The sequence below is a fragment of the Ammospiza caudacuta genome, chromosome Z (genome assembly GCF_027887145.1).
Source record: "Ammospiza caudacuta isolate bAmmCau1 chromosome Z, bAmmCau1.pri, whole genome shotgun sequence".
Lineage (NCBI taxonomy): Eukaryota > Metazoa > Chordata > Aves > Passeriformes > Passerellidae > Ammospiza > Ammospiza caudacuta.
In genome coordinates this window covers 3,569,472-3,590,869 of record NC_080632.1, presented here as the reverse complement: position 1 = coordinate 3,590,869, position 21,398 = coordinate 3,569,472, and the positions used below count along the sequence as shown (strand labels likewise).

The 21,398-nt window shown below is 39.9% G+C and overlaps 1 protein-coding gene across 3 annotated transcripts in view; it reads right to left on the bottom strand.

Moving 5' to 3' along the window:
- The window catches only part of FBN2 (fibrillin 2), a 123,210-nt gene that overhangs the window by 65,904 nt on the left and 35,908 nt on the right, over positions 1 to 21,398 (bottom strand). For all 3 annotated transcript variants that reach the window (XM_058823252.1, XM_058823253.1, XM_058823254.1), the window contains 9 exons: positions 20,012 to 20,248; positions 19,051 to 19,188; positions 13,272 to 13,391; positions 12,589 to 12,714; positions 11,829 to 11,951; positions 10,593 to 10,715; positions 5,064 to 5,216; positions 4,090 to 4,143; positions 415 to 540 (listed from right to left, as the gene is read on the bottom strand). In XM_058823252.1, coding sequence (XP_058679235.1) covers positions 415 to 540; positions 4,090 to 4,143; positions 5,064 to 5,216; positions 10,593 to 10,715; positions 11,829 to 11,951; positions 12,589 to 12,714; positions 13,272 to 13,391; positions 19,051 to 19,188; positions 20,012 to 20,248 — 1,200 coding nt within the window. The remainder of the gene's footprint in view (positions 1 to 414; positions 541 to 4,089; positions 4,144 to 5,063; positions 5,217 to 10,592; positions 10,716 to 11,828; positions 11,952 to 12,588; positions 12,715 to 13,271; positions 13,392 to 19,050; positions 19,189 to 20,011; positions 20,249 to 21,398) is intronic.

Sequence of the window (21,398 nt, the reverse complement as noted above, 5' to 3'; positions counted from 1 at the left end):
TAGTTTAAACAAATTTTGCCTTTCTGCTTAAAATTACAAGGCTATAAGCAACATGATCGTACAGCGCACTTGTGGCGTAACACACTTTTTCTGGATGTAAGAATTTCCAAAAGAAAAAAACAAAAACCCACTGGATTTCATGTATGGTCATGAATAGCAAAATTAGTTAGATGGAGAGTGAAACCTGCAATGTTACCTCCCAAACAGCAACACAGTAAAATATACAGTATACAAAATATACAGTAAGAATAAAAATTATGCAGAGATTGAGAAAAGCATAATTCCAAGTTTTTTGCATTTTTATTGTAGCTTGAAGAAGCAGATGCCTTGCAACCTACATCCTGTCAGGTCAAACCAGCATCAACGAAATGATAAATAATTAATGCACAATAAAAAAAACCAACCAAAACTTACCCACACAATTGGTTCCAGCAGGATCAGGCTGGTAGCCACTGTTGCAGTTACAGCGATAGCTGCCACGCAGGTTTTCACAAATCCCATTGGAGCAAATATCAGGATCCAAAGCACACTCGTTAATATCTGCATCAGCACAGCAACACAGGACAGTCAGGCACTGCCAGGTACCACAAACCTGCTCCTGTGAGAGGTGTGGGCAACACCTGACTGCCTGCCTGCTGGGGCTCCCAGTCAGAGCCAAGGCACAGCACAGGTGCAGCCCAAAGGCTGAAAGAGGTGATTATTCTCCTTTATTTGATACTAGAGGGCCAAACCTGGAACACTGCCTCCAGTTTTGGGCCACTTTACATGGGCCCACTCCTCAAGCCTCCCATGCACCTGCAGACGCCTGTCGTACTCTTGGTACTCTTTGCTAAACTCAGCCCCAGAGTGCTCCAGCTTTCCCAGTCCCATGCCTAAACACCTGGGCAGCTTTCCTCTGCTCCTCACAGCATTCCTCCTCACAGCATTCCTCCCTGGCTCCCCTGACACTGCATTTCCTTCTCACACTCCAGTTTGATCCTTACGCAGCCACGCTGGTCTTTCCCTTCTTTGCCTGATTTCTTATGCATGAACTGAGAGCTCTTGCGATCTCATGAAAACATCCTCAAAGCTCTGTTCTGCTCCTACAAACCTGAGGGCAGTTTCCAGGGAATCCCATTCACTTGGGATGCCTTAAGCAACTGGAAGCTCATGAAATTCAGGGTGCTCTCTTTACTCTCCACCTGGCCCACACCCCTCAACTCAGCATGAGTTCCAACAGGGCATGACCAGTGCAGTTCAGGCTGCCACCAGTATGGACATCACTAATTAATTCATTACTCATCATTTCATCTGTGCTGATAATCACAGGTGCAGTAGTGCCTCTGCTCTGTTTAAAGTATCACCTGGATTAAGAAAATTTCCCCTCAGAGTGCTCCAAGTGTCTCCTGGACTACACTCAGCTCATGTCAGTGTGGCTAAATTCCCTCAGCAGCATCAGTGCCTGAGGTGCAAGAAGAGGCTGAAGGGACTGGATTTGGTCAGCTGAAAAGAGGGAATATCAGACGGACCCCTAACAGTGTTAGCCTGATTTTAACAGATGATTACAAACAAGATGGAGCCACCTCTTTGAGGTGCACACTTGCAAGATGCAACAGTGGAAATTTAAATTAAACACCAGGAAAACAATTCTTCACCTTGAGTGTGGCTAAGCAGTGGAGGAAGCTGCCCAAAGAGGCTGTAGGAACTCTGTCCTTGGAGATTTTCCAAATTCCCCCAGGCAAGGCTTTGAGAAATGGTTTAACTTTGAATATACCCTTGCTCTGAGCAGAAGGTTAAGTTGGATCATCTCCAGATATCCTTTCCAACCTAAACTGACAGGGAACTACATGCTTGTAACAAAAAGCTTGATGCAAAATACCCAGTCTGTGGACCCAGTGCCTCTAGTTTAGGGATCTAGGTAAGAAGTTATAAATTACTAGTTGACACATAAATTTTCCTAATACATAAGTAAAACATAGGTCAAAACTACAGCAAATTGAGTCCTGTAAGTACTTGCTGGAAATTTAACTTTTTTTCTCAGACAGACAGGACAGGATGATGGATGAGTTATATACCCTGAATTTACAGTTCCATATAAAATTTCTGCTGTAGTTGGAAAAGTCCAAAATATTCATATGAACTGCAAGAAGAGGAACAGACTAATTTTAATGCTTCTTGCCTCTGAGGAAAAGAGAGTTTTTCAATATTTTCCTTCTTCTCATATGGTAAGCCCATTACTTTAAATAGCCCCTTTCCCAAACCCTGGAAAGAAAGGGTGCTGGCATAGCTGTGACTTCAAGAAAGGCTTGTTTTATACTTGTAGGGCCCAACTTTTTGTAAAGAACATTTCCTCTTTAATCACAGTGCAGTTTAGGTACTGATTTAATACATTTAATCACATATGCATTTGGAAAAAACCATGCTACCCCGGATAAAACTCAATGCTACGAGACGCCCAAAAAACTTTGTAAGAAAATACGATTTGGCATGCCACTTCAAATTTGTATTTTCTTTAGAGCAAAATGGATTCTGTAGCTCACTAGACATGTCTGGATCTTGAGGACGAGCCACACAAGGAGTGTGTAGGCAGTGACAGGAGCAGAAGCATGAAAATTGGCTGCAATGCTGCTGTACAAGAGGCACAGAAAACCCTGTGTTTGCTCTGGAAACCTGAACAAAAGAGAACTACAGCTGAGACAAGAATGATCTTTGTCATGCACTTGGTAGACAGCGCAGTTGTTCCAATGTTTGAGTGAGAAATTGCATTTTCCATGTGTCCAAAAGGACGCGTGAACCCCTCCACCAGGCTGCATGCAAATTCTTATGGTAGGATGCTGCTTGTTTTAAGTATTAATGAATGCTGACATTACTGCTCTGAGATTTAGAGATTCTTCAATGGACCCTATATAATTCAGCGAAAAGTGAACTGAGAGAATTCATAAATTCCATGGATTTCACATCACTCATACATGCTTACAGCATGTTAAGAAAAAAATACGCAGATACTTACAGTACTGAACAAAACCAGAATTTCTTTTATTTAAGTGCTATTTTTAAAATTTCTTTAGGCTATTGCTAAATGTAATGATGGGAGCTCTTTTTCTGTTTCTGCTGTATAGAATAGGAGCTTTAATGCTGACAAGGATAATTATTAACACACCAGACAAATACCTAGCAATAAATTTTATGTTCCTATATCCTCCTATTCCTTCTTCAACCCATTTTACTTGTCTGGCAGCTGCAGCATGCTTTGCCCCTACTTCAGACCTGGCTCAGCCATTGTTTCTGAAAATTCCTGTCTCTGTGGTACTAGGAAAAGGACGTGGAGCTTTACAGTTCAGTGGTCAGTTTCAGGACTTTTTTTCATAAGGGTATGTTTTTTTCAGTTAAGCTCCCTTCCAACTTTTACCTCTACAGAGATACAGTCTGTCCATGGAAACGGTCCATGAGTGAACACTGAATCTGGAGTGAAAAACTGCTCTATTACTATCCCAGCTGACTGAAAATCAACTGCAAATGCAAGTGACTCCTGTCAGATGAGAGAGAACTGTTTGATGTCTCATCTGAAAAAATTTCTGATCTCAAAAAAAAAAAATTGTAGGTCAGAACTCTGAAACAGATTACTTTTTTTTCTTGAGAGGGTCAGGCAAAATCCACTGTTCTAGAGAATTAATTCCACCCTTTTCTCCAGACAACATTTAAATATTGTAGTCCGAGAATTAAAATACTAAAATTAACATAATCATCTTGAAGTTAAAACTCCACTCTAGTATGTTATCAAAAAAATAATTCTGAGGATTTTTTTTAAAAACTTTGAATCATTGTCCTGGGGTGACTTTATGATGCTGAATTATTAAATCGTTAATCAGTTGTTAAAATTTCAATGTAACAACATCTTAATGTTAACCACAAAATGTTGTTAAATAAAAAATTTTGCCCACTTTTCTTGAAAGAAATTTACCTCCTGAACTTCCTGGGGAAAGGGCCACTTAAATCTGCCTTCTAGAAACAAATACTTCAGAAATTTCCTCCCAAAATTTGCCCTAAACTAAGGACAATCTAAGGACTAAACCAGGACAATCGTATATGTTAAAAAAATATAAAACATACCTCTTCCATCAACAGTAATACCTATTCCACTGCTACACAGGCCATGGAACTCAGCTGCTCAGTTGAGGTGGAGATGTTGGGGAAAAGAAAATGTTATTTCCAGTATTTCACCTTCTTTCATTCTAAACTAAACCCACATGACTTTTTTTTTCCCAAAGTAATTTTTCTACCATGTAACTAATGAAATGCCAACGTTCACATGAAATAACCATTTATAGATAAGTTAGTTAAATCTATGTAAGGAAGTGCTTCATCCTGAACTTTCATATATATATATATATGTAAATAAATAAATATCTATATTTATTTAACTCTGGTCATCTAAGCTTGGTTTTGTATTTTATATATAAATAAAATGTAAGTTTGGAGTTTGGCTTTATATATATATATATATATATATATATATATATATATATATATATATATATATATATTTATGTTTGGTTATATATATATATACATACAAAACCATATTTAGATGACCAGAGTTAGAAACTTAGGTGATTTCTTTACAATCTTGACACGACTGTCCTCTCAAGTTACTGCTTTTAACCACACTGTCAGTTTTACTTGTTTTTTTCTTAATAGTTTTCTGCTATACTATTAATACTAAATGGAAATTCTGTCAAGATGCACCACCTCAGCTCTGTAGTCAAGAGATTTTGTTTTTAATCAATTCCCAGGTTTACTTAAAGAATTGATTCTTTTAAAATGAAATACATATTTCTAGAAATAATATGGGCTGCTCTTTTAAGCTGGATTGACTGGAGCAGGAAATTTACAGATTCATTGAAGAATTCTGCTTATTCTCTTGCAACAGTTATTACTTAGAGCAAACATTTAATTCAGGAACCCAAATTCACCCTGTTCACTTTTCTTTCGGGCATGAAATAAAAACCAACAATGCGATTTCAACAATTTTGTTTAAAGTCTGTATGCTCACTGCAGCACTCAAGGAAACACAAAACTTGTACCTGAGTTTTTAGCAGGGCAGGGATGGCACGGCTCTCCAAAGCCATAGTCAGGGTTGGCACAGCAGCATTCAGACTTTGTCACAGCCCCAGGGAAGGGACGGACACACAGCCCTTTCCTGATGCCCCCATAGCATGTGCTGCGCACGTGAGTATCTAGAGATAAAGGACAAGGGGAGAAATAATCATTTCCTTAGGCTGAAAATTAAATGTATGCATATTATCCCTTATTTTTGGTCAATAAAAAGGCCACACTGGCTACATCTGCACTGCCTTAAAAATCCTGATGAGACCAAGGCCGATTCTCAGCGTGGCTGCCTCCTGGAGCTTTCCCCAAAGCACTTTCAAACCACCTAAACTAGGGTTTTGTCACCACATTCAAAGGCATTCCAAAGGACCCAGCAAAGGCCCACACCCCAAAGCAGCTCTGTAAATCCATCAACAAATGTCCCAGTAAGAAACACAGAACAGCCTGGATCAGCATGGGGTGGCTGATTCTTCCCTTTGGGAAGTACCACAGACATCTCTGAGTTCCAGAATGGTTCCTCAGGTAGGATAACCCATCAGCAGCACAGGGCTGGTAATATGGGATAGTGTATTAGGATATATATATATATATATATATATATATATATATATATATATATATATATATCCCAACATATATCCCATACTACCCATAATATCCCAAAATAATATAAATATATATTGAGATATACATATTATATTATAATATGGGATATTATACCAGCTTCTGGAAGGAGGAGCATGGTCTCCAGCTGTATTTACAAAATCATGAACAGAAGTGCAATTTTAGCAGATTGTTCAGACAAGCATTTACGTGACATGACCATCTTAATAGGTTTATACATAAACAGACACCAGTGCTGGTTTAGCACACCAAAGAGGCCCCAAAATCTAGCTGGGAACAGCAATCTAGCAAATTTTACACACACTAGGCAGTGAGGAAAGCAGTGATACTGTCCAGACTATAAGAACCTTCAGGGGGTTTGTGATTAAAAACACACTCTGGAAGTTAAAGTGCCATCCTTGGGGAGAGGCCTGGAAATGGTGGGCTGCATAAACCACCACTTGTCACACAAACAAAACACAGAACACCTGAAAGGTTCTTCAACCCTGAAAACCAGTCCAAAAAAAGACAGCAGAAAAATTATACAGGCCAACCATACACGTCTAAGATTCACCATGTACACACTGCCAATCTTACAGCTGATTTAATCACATAAATCAATTTGACAGCCTTGGCCAGTAAGATGCAAGAAATGTCTTACAAGACATACCTCAATACTTACCTTTACAGGAATATTAATCTCCCCTCCTTATCCAAGAACTATGAGAATGTCTCTGAGACTGCTTTGTGTACATTTCTTTGGGGTTTTGTTGTACTTTTCTGGTTTTGGTCCTTCTAAACTTGAAGGCTTTTCCCCATGTTTGCTTACAGGATAGTATTAGAGATCTTTGAACAAGCATGTAATTGGACAGTCCTTCTAAAAATGTGTAGCTGAGAACTGTAGCAGGATATAGATAATCAGCCTTTACTTTTGACTCCTAAAATTCTACAGGAGCTCAGAAATACTCTTTGTTTCAGGTACCTTTATGGGCCAGAACAGAACACAGCTTTAATTCATGCTGCTTGACAGTCCCCCAGTAAAACCACCATGCACTGTGGCCTGGACACGAGCCTGAGTGGACTCAGAAACTGAAACGAGTTTGAGGGAATCAAGACAGTTCCTTGCTTGAAGTATGACCCCAAAACAACAAAGGAAAGTTGCATGAGAAGCTTTACAGTGAATATTGAATATCCAGCGCCAATCTAAATAAGAACTGGCAATTCCTTATGCGTTCTGTCGGCCCTTTGAGTGCTGTAAGCTGGCTCCTGTATAACAGTGCTGCCTGCACATAAATGTTTTCACTTGCCTTTGGTATCGCATGGAACACATAGTTCTGGAGCACAGCTACATATTCCATAGATTTTAGAGGTTTTTTTTCCCCTGCCAAGAATCTAGGTGAAGCCAGTACAACTTGCTTGCACTTGACATCGGGAAAAGATTATGATGCTTGAAAATAGTCGAGGACTTTTGCACAAGAAATCTCTGTTCGTTTACTTGGCAAAATAATTAGTGGCATCACATGCTTTCCCTCCATCTCAGACAAGTCCAGTTGCCACCCACAAGTTCTGCCATGAACAAAGGGACTTCAATCATTGCCCTGTCACAGAAGGGGAGGCTTCCCCCTAGTTATGTTGTGCCTGTGAGGGAATGGAGCAGCAAGTCAAGGGAAGGAAATGGCACCAAGGGAAACTGCAGAGGGACAGGAGACTGGAAAGTGTGGAAGAAATACTCTGGAGGAAGGTTTTCAAAGATGTGGAGTATGGGAAGTAGCTGAAGGAAGCTACAGATGTCCTGAGCAACTGCTCTGCACAAGAGAACAAGTGCTCTCAGGGCACACCAGTGCTTTTAGAGAAGCGACACAGAGAAACTGGGGACAATGTCATGCCTAGTTACAGGAAAACAGTCTGATCTACTGTCAGTGTCAGTGATTCACCAAGCCTGTGAGGGATGAAGAACCAAGCTGCCTCTCCCCCAGCAGCTGTGGGACAAGGAGAATGTCCCCCTTGGGCTGTGCTACGAGCAAGAATGAGGACAGGCACCTCTTTGTGGATGGTTCAATTGCTGCGGGCACCTCACGAAGCTCAGTTCTCCATTCCACAACAGTTCTGAGTCTGCACTTACTGATGAACCTCTGCTTCTCCCCATGTTTAGTTTGATTAGGCTTTGGCCACTCATTCCAGAGCACCAAGAATTTATTTTTTGCCCTGGACCAGAGACTAGCATCGCTGCTGCTGTACCTGTTTATGGGACTCTCCACTCCGTCCCACGGCATGGCACTTCTACACTCTTAAATTTGGCAGTGTAGCACTTCAACACCTACAAAAATGATGATCACCACATCTGTGGTCAGTATCAGGTGCACAAGTGCCTGACCCACACTCAGGGAAAGTCATTGCACCCACCCAGGAGCCTTAGAAGGACAAATGACAAACACCCATTTGGCTCAAAAAAAATTACCAGGGTAAAACAAAGCTTGGTTACTCTGTCCTGGATGGCTCTGGCTCTGGGCAGAGGTAATTAGAAGTGTCTCAGCAGAGAACAAACAACACTGTGTGAAGCTGGAGCCACAGCTCAGCACAAGTTCTGAGGTGATACACGCTCACACACAGAGCCAGCTGAGGTGTCCAAGCATGGGGCTGCAGCTGGAAGTACAGCCAAACCTAAAAAACCTGCAAATATTCAAATATTGGAAGTTTGGCTCCAAGTATTTATCGAGCTGTTCCATGACTCTGTAACTGTTCCTTTTCCAAGCATTTGTTCCCCTGTGCTGTACCTTTTTCAAGCTTGTATAACATTCTGTGATTGACTCAACTGTACTTATAAATACTAAGTAAAACAGCATTTCCTTTCTGTGTGCACTCCCACCAGGATCAAGGTCATTATTTAGAAGTAAAATAGAGCTCAGAGAAAGAGGGGGCAGCTGGACTGTGGGCTCTCAGATTTTATGTTCCTCGCTGGTTACCTAGCAGACTTGTGGGAATGTTCTTACAAGATTTCCAATTTAAGTTATTAATTTTCAAACTACCAATGATCTTCTAGCAGCCAGAATGTCTGAAAAGTACTATTTAGGTCATGCAATATATGGAATAGAATAGCCAGACACAGAATTCCTGTAGTTAATACAGCATGTGGATTATATATAAACACACATACACAATTCTGAACAGTGGACTGGCTTGGAAATTCTGCTCTCAAGTCATGTGTGAGGATATTTTGTGATGCATTATTTGAAATTTGCTATGTTACTTTATGGCTGGAATAATTACATCATCTTTTTTTAATGAATTTTCCAACTAGATCATTATTCTGCTTTAAGATTTTTTTTGTCCTGTGAAGGGAACTTCCTGTTGAAAATGTAAGCATTTATGGAAAGCCTTAAAGCTGTGTAACACGTAACTTCTAAATAAATGGTGTTCACAGATGATGGCCAACCTGTCAAGCCTTTTGCTGCTAGCACTGTGGCAACATTAGGTAAATGAAAGCACAGAAAATTGAGTACTGTATTGATTCTTTGCAGCTGTATCACTGACAGGGGTAAAGATGAGGCCAACTTGGAACACAAAAAAGGTACTGAACAGCCTGTACTCAAATCTGTTTTTGTTGGTGTGCCACTGAGCAGTGAAATTCCAATATTTAAAACAGTACTACAGGTCTCTTCTCATTGTTTTACTTCTCACTGCTTTTCTCCAAACTTTTAATAAACCAGAAGAAAAGAACTCAGCTACCACACAGGAGGGAACACAACTTGCTTTTGTTGGTTCAACCTTCAGTACAGCTTTGCTTACTAGAACATTTAATTTACTTAAAACAACAAAATTTGTGTTCCAACTGAGAGACTGAGAATGTGTTGTGGCTTTATTTGAGCCTATGTTTTTAAGACAGCCCTCATTTTTTATCACGCATTTTTAAAGCAGAAGTGGTAACAGAAGGGGCTAGCTTGTGCTGGCACTTGGTAGAAACACTTGTCCTAGATTTTGTTTTGAAGACTTTTGAACTTTAGCACCATCTGAAATGTTATCTGAAATGACCAACATGAGGGTTTGGTATGTCCCATCCCTTAGGTGTGAGAACCTCCAAAGCACTGTGATGCTGGTTTTCCTTTACCTGGAAATATGCTGGTAAGACAAAGGCAGATACAACATCCGTAAGTCCATCAGCAAGAACAGTCATTAATTGTTAATTAACCCATTAATAAATATGATTCTTGTGGAGTCTCTGTTCAGTAACGTGCCTGATGACAGACACATGCAGGAGCTGGGGAAGGAAACATTTTGGGGATATAGAATTGATGTTCTGAGACACACAGGGAAAATCCTGTGGATTAAATCAAGGAACTTTGCAAAGTACACACAGTATCATAACCCTCAGAAATCCCTGTCAAATATTTATTCCTCTCCTCCCTCCTCACCAGCAATCAGCACAGAAGAAGGGATTGAATACTTCTTGCTTTCTATACTTATTTAATTCATCAGCTTGAAAATTATCTATTTTTTGTCCCACGAGCTTCCTGGAGATATGCTAGAGCTCCTAGCAGAGCTCAGTAAACAATCTCTGAAATTCCAACCAGCACCATTTGAGAGGACAAGAGGCTGATTACATGGCAAAATACTATTTTTCATCAGACTAGAAAGGGTATGTCTCAAAACCAAAAGAAGATGCCAGGCAGAGCAGGCACTTTAGGCTTACATTTATATGAGTAACAGGTAAACAAGAAGTACTGCCTCATTGGAGAGAGAAAATTAATTTCTTGTCTTTTAACAACAGGTTTATGGGATTGCATCTTGTTTGTGGTTTGATGTCAACATTATTTAGAAGGAAATAATTTGATGCATTTGATAATTAATTAACCTGATAATTCCACTCGTTTTTCCATGAAGAGAAAAGAATAAAACTGATTTACCTACACACACACGACCGTCAACTCCAACAACCAAGCCAGGTGGACAATCACACCGAAATGAGCCTTCAGTATTTATGCAGTGGCCATTCATGCAAATTCCTGATGTCTGGCATTCATCAATATCTAAGAGGAGGCAAGACACTTCAGCAATCAATCTGTTTTTAAGCAAGATTACAGCTTAATAGTTTCAGAACATTATCAAATTACTTTATGATAATAGATAACAGCATCTTTGTTCTATTTCTAATAAAAATTTAATCTTGGAATAATCAAAATTCCAGCTGCACAAAAAAATAAAATAACCCCAAAACATGCAGAAGAACTTTAGGATTAGAGGTACTTCATATTCTACATTAAGCAAAATCAATGATAAATTTTCCCCTTTGTCCATCCCATATTTTAATTTTGCTTTCAAGTATGGCTAAAGAGCACCAGACACAAAATATCCTTATGATGGTTAATTTTAATTTCAAAGAACTTTTAAGGGGTCATCAATTTCTAAGCACAACTCCATGTTATTAAGAAAAGCACAACTGTAGAAATGGTTAAAATTCAAATCAGAAGACTAACAACTTAGATTATTTACTAGAAGTGGCTTAAGTCCAAACACACCTATGTGGGCAGCAACAGGTATTTTCAATTAGTTTGCTGAAACTGGCGCTAAATCAGACTGTATTCTTAAAATGTTTAATAGAAGTTTTTAGTGATTGCACTTTAAGAAGTTTACAATGCTGTGTGACCCGTAAAATGGCTCAAGTGCTATGCGCTCTGAATTATTAGAAAAATGATGTGGAAAATATGTGTGTGTGGGTGGGGCTCATCAATGTAAAATCTTTCAAACCTCTTAAATTTACCATACTGCTGCTCACTTTACCATTTCACAAAAGGCTTGAATATTTTTATGTATTTACAATGCTTCAATATTTTTCAGAAGTTAAACCATACTGCTGCTCACTTTACCATTTCACAAAAGGCTTGAATATTTTTATGTATTTACAATGCTTCAATATTTTTCAGAAGCTAATTTATTGATCACTGTGGCTTTCCTAACACTATTAAGTACTTCTTTCAGTAAATTACAGATCTGTTTGCAGGCAGCTAAAGAAATCTACTTTAGTGAGCAGCAAGGTGCTATATGGCTTTGAATCAATCCATGTTACCAGACTGCCATTCTTGCAGGGATGAACAGACAGGAAAAGCCATTTTCCATCAGTATCCCCCCCAAATTTCACATACCAGTACAGTAACGTCCATCTGGAGCCAGGACAAATCCTGGTTTACAGATGCATTTAAAACTCCCATCCTCATTTATGCACATCCCATTCAGGCACATGTTTGTGGTGGCACACTCATCGTGGTCTACAAAACATTGCAAAGAAAACTGATTTTAGTTTCTCACCCTCCAGAAGACAACACAGTGAAAATAATCAGTCAGGACAGGTGTGGCATATTCCTTCACTTGAAGATTAATTTCTGATCATAACTGTGGTAAAGTATCTCAAGAGTTTTCACTCCACATAAAAAGCAGCAATTTTTTTTTCATGTTCTGATCAGTTGCTTTGCATATTTCAGCAGGCTGTATATGAAAGGACAGGGTGCGTCTTTCTTTCATACATGAGAGGATAAATAGTTTCCATTGCCTGAGAGAATTGAGCTTGTTGTTCATCTAGCTAGGGTTTTTCTTGACACCGTGCAGCCAAATTTAAAAACAGGTGTTTTCTTCAGCAATGCTGATTTATGGATCATTTGCTGTGAAGGTTTATGGAAAAACATTATTCTTAGGACTCTTGAGGAGAGGTGCAGCTTCAAAAACAAAAATTATCTCAAATTTTCTTTGAGATCATATGGTTCTGTACAATAACTATTTGAATCAAAGGCCTGTAAGTTCACAGTATTTCAAAAAAGGTAATCTTTAGTGATCCTCAGCTCTAGTATGAAGCACAATTTCTAGAACCACCAAGCTAATGCCTGCCCCATTCTTTAGAAAGGTCCTTACCCACACAGTTTCTTCTGTTTGCAGTCAGCTCAAACCCAGCATTGCAAATGCACTGGAAGCTTCCCTCAGTGTTCACACACCTCCCATTTTTACAAAGAACACCATTCTGAACACACTCATCGATATCTAAGGGGAAGAAAAAACAAACCAAGCCAAACAAACGAAATCCTACACAGAGAACTACAGTTAAGATAAAAATGCATTCAGAGGCAATTAGTGCTTTGAAAAATACTGGCATGTCACTCAAACATTACTTAGAAAAAAGTTCAAAAGTAAGTTAAAATTTTAGTCTCCTTGCATCAGGGAAAAATAATATTTTTACAGACACGTACAGCAAATGCTACCTTTTGTGAAGCTTTGCAACTTCTTCATGAATACTTTTAAAATATGATTAATACTTTCATCTGCATGCATACACAAAAAAGCACCTGTCATTCAATTTTTAAATTTTTTTTTTTTTAGAACTCTTGCCTGGGAAATTCCCCGAATGGATATTCCAGAATAATGGATAAATATTAAAAAACGACAACAAAACAAATGAGGTGGCAGCCCAAATCTAGAACTGATTTAACACTGGGATGTACTGAAATTGCACTCCTATCTTTCAAATCCAAATTGAGACGGAGTCTGGTGCAAGGGCTCAGAACACCTGCAATGCCAGCAGCCACGGAGCAGTTTCTTACCGATGCAGGCTTGCTTGGTGGGAGTTCTCTGGAAACCTGCGTGGCACTTGCAGTAATAGGAACCAGGTGTGTTGACACAGTCCCCATTGGAGCAGGGGTTTGATGTGCACTCATCAACATCTGCTGGCAGCACAGAGAGGCATTAGTGACTTCACAAAATCTACAACTTCCCCCCCCCCCCCCCCCCAATCTGGAAGCTTCTGAGTGCAAAAGATGGTAACTAGCAGCCAAATGCTAATTACTAAAGCCTGCTCTTGGTGCAAAATCACTGCTTTGCCAGGAACACGGGGCTGTTCCTGGTTCAGCTGGGCAGGCATTTGTAAGAAGTGAAGTGGCACTGCATCATTTGTAAGCATCCTGGGGGACAACAGAAGAAGAATCTTCTTGAGGATTTTGAGACCTGATGGTTGCCTTTATGGTTGATTTAATACAACCCAGTTTTGTTTAACTCAATGTCCATTTATGCTCCTTCACGAGAAAAAAACAATACTAATCAAAACAGGCACTTTAAATGAGAGCAAACCACGGCATCCAAAACCCACCCCTATTATTTTACAGGTTTGCTGTAAAAAACTGAGGAGGGGCTGCACACCAGCAGGAGGGATTCTTAATGAGACCACAGTCTGTGCACCACAACTCAAACATTTATGCCCCACTGCACCCTCAACCCCAGTCTTTGCACTGAGTAATGCCAGATTTAACCTAACCCTCTTCTGTAATGTACCTTATTCTCCCTTCCAAAAGTTTTGGGTATTTGGGTGCAACCAAACACATTTTAACCAACTGAAATGTCAGAAATAACTCTCATTTGACATGGGGCTCTGAAAACTTCCACGGTTCTTTTTAAGAACCCTTTCCCAAATTTGATATCCAGTAGTTACCAGTGAGTCAGAGGTGTCTCTGGTCACGACAGCTATTCCCAGATCTAAGATAACAATTGTTCTTCTGTAAACCCTCCAGAACCCTGCAATCCACCGGAGCAGAGTGGGTGTATCCCACTGGTAGGGCAGGAATGCTGGATCAGTCCCCATAGCAGCTCCTAAAGGATGACCTAAGCAGGTGCTCTCTGTTAGAGCTCAATTTACAGGGGACAAATAGATCCCTTGATGAAATCCCCCATTTCTTTATCAGCAATTTTTGCTACTTTGACTTTTTCCTCCAGCTAGGCCCTTCACTTACTTACAACGCTCTTGTAATTACTCATCTCTTCATTCAGGCAGACTTTTAACAGCAGAAAGCCAGCAGTGATTTGCAGGAGTTTCTGGCATCTGGCTGAAAGCTGCCGTAAGAAACTCTGAAGCTGATCAGTTCCTAACAATGATGATTTTCCCATGCATCTTGCAGTGCATGCTTCCAGAAATACCAGGAAAACCCCAGGGCAATTTTCATGATCATTTCCACTCACACCTTATCAAATCTGGTCCTAGAGGTTAGCTCATAACATCTTGAGAATACTGGGATGCAACAAGAAATTGAAATCATAAGGATATTTATGTGTATTTTCTAGAAAGTACTGTTCCACAAACAACTTCTAAAATCACTATAAAAGATGGCAAAAGGTTCCTTTTGTTCTAATTTCATCATAAATAAGACCCCATTTTTAACAGGAATTTCTGAGTTAATGAACACAAAGTTTAAACCCAGAGCATCACCATACAAAAAGAATCTGTGTCTACACAAGTCACTGATATAATTGCCTGGTAACAGCACTCTTGGTGCCCAGATACAATCTGTGTAAACAGCTAAATGAATAAAGGAAAAGCAAATGGAAGACTCAAACAGCTCCCCTCACAAGTAACTAGCTCATTCACATTTGCATACCAACTGATCACTGCAGTAAAACCACAGGAACTGAGAGGAGATAAAGAAAAGAGGAATTCAGGGTGTTAAATACAGAGGTATTTAACCTGAATACAGAGGTATTTAACCATGAATTTTTACATGCCAGTCTGTGTCACTGTAGTAGTTCCCTGTCCTCAAGCTTCTCTGCCATGCCTGGACGTTGGGATGCTCTTTGTCATGAGTGGGGTGATTTTTCACCAGAGGTGATTTTTCCTCAGTGCTCAGCTGATACAGAAAGGGGTGAAGGAGGATTGAACACCACCCCTTCAGAACCAAGTCCTCAGCTACCAACAGGACATCAAGCTCTGAATCACATCTTGATGACAATTTTTTGTCAAGTGCCCTAACTCAAATGAATTTACTGTATTTATATTTTGCCTTATTATAAGGGAGCACAGAGGGAACTTATAAATAGTTGAAACAGTGCTCATCTACTTTGTTGAGTTTTCCTGAAGAGAATGACATTTAGGATCTTCGCCATTACAGGCTCCAACTTGCTTCAATAAAAGCCCATGTTCATGCTCCAAAGGATCTGTCTGTAAGTTTATAAATTCTACAGCAGGAATGCAGAGGTTCTCTATCAAGCAGCTGACTTAAGCTTCGAAAATCCTTCCAAAGCCATGTGCATCCTTCATGCACATGACTTCCACATGAAATATGCTTCTTAAGATGGTCTTATTTTTATAAGCTCTTGATAACTGAGGGAAATGGCAAAGGTATGTTAATATAAAGGAGTTGTTGGCTTTGATTTTGCATTGAAAGCATGCATATTCCAGCAGTATAAACAGGAAACATTTAAGACAGAGATATTTAACCCATTTATTCTGTCTCCCAGCATGCCCCCTTCAAGGTCAAATGTTTGCTTTTCAGCACTTGCCTCACACACATCTCCACTTTTCAGTTTTTCATCTCTAACAACTGGCAGAATTCTCTCAGGCACAGTAGGAAACTTCCAAAATACCCTTAAAAGACTTACTGCAATGAGTCTGGAGACAAATTTTAAAATTTTAAATACGCCTATTTGTATTGACAAGACAACTACAATTCAACACAGCACACCTACAGGTTTGCTCCCACCTTTTAAAAAGTCTCTACAGTTTTATCCAGATTTTTTTGAAACAGAAGTGAACAAGGAAAGGTAATAAAATTAAAGCTGTCTATTTTGGAGAAAAGGACTGACCGTTTGGAGTCAGACCACTGAGGGCACTCATGGTCCTTGGCCATGTTCTGTTGTGAGAACAGCATAATGCAACTTCAGGTAAGAGACAAATAAGTAACACCACAGTTTTTTGGTTTGGCAGGATAAATCTTGAAACAGGGCTTTTCTTTAACTCTACAGAAAAATATGTAACCATTTCTGGATTTAATTTATTGCTTTGGGAGCAGGCAGAGAAGTACAGAAATAGTGTTCATTTATGTGCCATTAACCCCATTACCAATGCCCCAAGATTGTTCTGTCAGAAAAACGATAAAATATTCAAACTATAATACAGACATCTACTATAATTCATACATATATATATATATAAATTAGAATATATATCCTGCCTATATTTCCAAGAAACTTTCTGTGTAATTTGCAGCAACTACTGTTCACAAATCCCAGATTCAGGGGGGAACTTTGGCTATTTCTTTATAACACAATTAGAAAATAACTGTGAGACAAAGCTGTGTTATTTATAGAGCTCGCAGAGTTATTTATAATTCATAGAGTTCACTCTCTTATGAAACATCTGAATTCAAGCAGCTACTGAGAAGGCAAACCACTGCAGAGCTGCAATTAGTAATGGCTGATTTATTTCATGCCACAAAAAAATGGGCAAAATGACACTTAAACTTTTCTGAAGCCATTTTGGGTGTCCCTTCCCATGCTTTCCATGTGGGACAGCACTGTAGCTGGCACTGCACCTTCAGCTTTCATTAAACCAATTGAAATTTCTGTTTTGATCCCAGTGCACCCAAAATTTCCTCTGCTTTCAGTTTACTCTTTTATGCTGAGGTAAGCATTGCAAAGTCAACATTAAGTTCTTTAAGTGAAGACACATTTTCACTGGGCACATACCTGTAAGCCACATAATTAACCAGGTCAATTTTTTCTTTCCCTCAATGCACCCATCAACCTACTGGGACCCCAAAGTGAAAATTAGATACAACTTCACTGATTATCACAAGCCTGGAGTAGAAGGGGAACTGCCAAGCAAGTGTCCTGCAGGGTGACCCCACAGAGGAGTCAGAGACAGAATGACAGCCACATTATCAAGAACACATTGTCTTTTTCTGTCCCAGCTCCCAGCTAAGTAAAGCTGATGAGCCTTTCAAACCACAGATTATTGCCATGCTCCAATGACACCTGAAAAACTAAAAAACTGAAGTTCACACAGCTCTACTTGCTACAACCTATGTGCTTCAGATGTTATTTTCAACTTGACCCCTGAGTAACAAAAATATGGATACAAGATATAAACTATATTTCAAAAAGATCAAATACTCCAAAACACCAGAGAGTCCTTGAGTGTCAAGGTCCATCAGAGTTAAAAATATTACTGATTTCAGTGATGCAAAATCTAGTGCGTTAACAAATGAGCCAGGGTTCTCCATACTCCTTTTCTAAAGAACAGCCATCAAGAACCATCAAGCCATCTTCTACAAAGAACAGCAAACAAACATCACAAGACTCCTACTCCCCTCTCACAATGTGATTATGGCTCCTGAGACCCAAGGATGCAGCAAGAGATAAAGCCCTTTGAACTTCCCAGTCAGAGGTCAGAGGTACAGGAAACTCTCCCCCAAATAAAAAAGGTAAAAAAGATTCAGGCTCCCTATATCATAAAGGACAGCTTGGATGAAGAACTATATCAACCTTCAAGTACAAAAAAGTGAAATGAAGAAGGTACTGGACTACTTTCTTTGTACAGTGAGGATAAGAAGAGAAATGAGAGAAGCTGAATCTTTTGCAAATGCAGTGTTTAAATTAGATGTTCTGAAAACTTTCTGGATATCTGACAATGGGAGCAGTGCAAGTGCTTGGGGAAGCGGTGACGTCCCTTTTATCTGAGTTTTCCTGAAATGAGGGTGTGCAGTGGCCAGGAATGGTGCAGGTACCAAGCTCTCTGATGCAAGAGCACAGCTGAACTAAGAGGGGACCTGCAATCCTCAGACACATTAGAAATTGATTCTCAACCCACACTTGCTGTGATGCAAACCTACTGCTAACAAGCTCTTGTGTGGTATTTTTCATTCACAGATCTCAATCTCTTCATAAAGACTCAGTAAAAAGGGTTCAATCCAAAACATAACCAGAAGTTTTTATTTAGGATCCTATACATTAATCACTGTATCCTGCATAGGGGGTTCCTCTCCACACAACCACCCCACAAGAACCCCCAAATCTCATATTTTCCCTGAAATAACTGATGAGTTTTGGACACTGCAAGAGTGAAGTCCACAGGAATGGAATCAAAGTATAGGATCCAAATTTTCATCTGAAATGCAAATTTAACCAGAAGTTAATTAATGCAATTTTTGAATTATTTTATATCTTTCAAATTGCCATTAATCCTTATGAGGAGGCAAAACATAAATTCTACCCTTCATCATCTTGATCATAACAATACTACATCCCAAAAGTCAAGCTTTGTCAGCCTAACAGAAGAGAAAATGAAGCAGAACTTTACTGAGTGTGACAAAAATGCTCAATAGCCTTTAACTACAGGAGTAGGAATACTCAATACCAATATTTGCAACTCAAGATTTTTTTTTCTTGGTAAGAAAACAGACAGCTCTCATAGAAAACTGAAATTATTCTAGTGTAACTAATACCATGGTCTTTGCAGTCTCTCTGAAGAGCAGCATCATTAAAATTAATATGATTTGTTTTTGTAAAAAAGATTTTAAGCTGAAGAATATTAGAATAATGGATTTTGAAATGTGCACTCACCAATGCAATCCCCATTTTCATCCTGCTTATATCCCATGTTGCATTCACATCTGTAGCTAGAGGGGGTTGGTATACAACGTCCATTCAAACAAAGGTTGGGACGGTGCTTGCAGTTGTCTATTGTCTGATTGAGTATTGCTAATATAAAAAAATCAGAATGAGAGACAAATATTCAGGTTTTTATATGGAAGTAAATGTGAACATTGTACTTGCCTTCATGAAGGATGTTGTGAGGTGCACAAACACATTAAAAAAACCTTTTTCAAGGCACTATCTGCTGACCTGACAGTAAACTAACAACAACAAACAGCTCTTGGAAATAAAAAAACTTCATTAGGCAAACATTCTTAAATATGATTTACCATTTCTGTCTATAGCCTGATGAGCCTGTCAGTGAACTTGGGGATAAACCACAATTTGTGTGAAAGTCAAAGCAATTTTTGGTGTACCTGTCTTAATAATGCCTCTTACATTTTATGATCTCTCTGGTTCTGATGCCAGGGGTGTGTTTACACATGTCATGAGCAATGTTTACATCCATGAGACTTCTGCCAGAAAATTATTCAGTTTGGGCTTTCAGCCAAGGCAGTGTTTCTGCAGAGTAAGTAGCTTTTACAGTTGGAAGAGAAAATACAGAAGATGTTTATTTCTAAACTACTACCTCGGTAGTTTTTGGAAAATACTAGAAATCTGGAGTTTTATTAGTGCTGACAAAGACACCTCGACAAGGACAACATGGGCTCAGGGACTCTGTAACTGAAGTCATGCAAAAACCTCTTCCTGCATCAGGAAAGGCTCCTGACCTTCCTGAGGCGTTTAAAACACGCTTGAACGGCAAAATCATTTTTAAGTGTTAAGAAGAACGCCATACCATATCCAGGCTGATCAGTAAAAATAAAGGAAAAACAGAAGGAATAGCGTAAAAAAAAAAAACCAAACAAACCAGGACATGAGCACTTACTCAGCCCTGTAATGATCGGGCCGCTTCCAGCGGGGCTGTGACCACCTGCTCCTGCCCCTGCCCCGCCCAGAGCTGGGGAGAATCCGTTGCTTCCCGGGATGGGGATGAAGCCAGCTCCTCTGGGTCCGAATCCGTTGCCGCCAGGATGGGGATGGAAGCCGTTCCCTGCTGCTCCGCCGCCGCGCCGCGCGCCGCCTCGGGCAGGGGCCCCGTCCACGCACAGCCTGCGGTGCTCATCTGTCACACAGGGACGCACAGCACACAGGGTCAGCCTCGCACAGCCAGCCCCAAGGACAGGCACAGCCCTCCCCGCAGTGTGCCGCAAAATCCAGGAGGGCAGCTCCAAGGGAAGGCACAGCCCTCGCCACAGTGTGCCGCAAAATCCAGGAGGGCTCTCCGCGATGTCGCGTCCTGCCCCGGCCGCTCTGAGCCTCCCTTGGTCGTGGCAGGTGTTGCTCGAGGAAATAATAATGAAAAGGAATGCTGTAATTTAGGAATATTTGTTCAAGTGTTTGTTGAAACTGTCTTCTTGGTGTGTTGACAGCAGCGCTGTAACTCCCTGGTTTCTCGGAGGAGAAGAAAATACCTTCTCATTTGATAAAGAAAATTGTCACAGACATCTTTTCATAAAAATCCTTTCTTTAGGATTTTTCCCCCTTCTGAGAAGCTGTGGCCTCAGCAATAAAATGTGAACAATGTTTATCTGCTGCTGTGGAATGCAACAGGTGCACCTGTGATTGGTCTCCTGTGGATGTTTGGATTTACTGACCACTCACGGCAGAGCTGTTCTTGCTTTCTGCCTGGACACAGACCTTTGTTATTCATTCCTTTTCTATTCTTAGCTAGCTAGCCTTCTGAGAACTTTCTCTCTATTCCTTTTAGTATAGTCATAATGTAATATATATCATAAAATAATAAATCAAGCCTTCTGAACACGAGGTCAACATTCTCGTCTCTCTCTTCACCCTGAAGACCCTTGCAAGCCCAGTAACAGAAAATATCTTTCATTAGGGATGCGCACTATTCTTCTCTGAGCAGAACTGAAAGAACAACTTAAAACTGATGCATTCTAGCTCAAAGTTACCCAAAATGCAATGGAACAAGAAAGGAACTGTTCCTTTAAATCAAAATTAACTATGGACCCTAAGAGTTGTTTCCTCTTCAAGCCTGACCACAAAGTCTTTCCCATTTCCCAAAACCTATTTCCAAAGCCAACAAAAGGACATTAAAAAACCAAGTGCCAAACAACCACAGACCAAAATGAAAAATGGTTAACAGATGGCAATATCAGTACTAAAACCACGGAAATTAATAATAATGCAATCCATGACCTTATTTTCTTCTGTTTAGCCTACATTTTAAAGCAGTTTAAAGCACCCCGGTGACC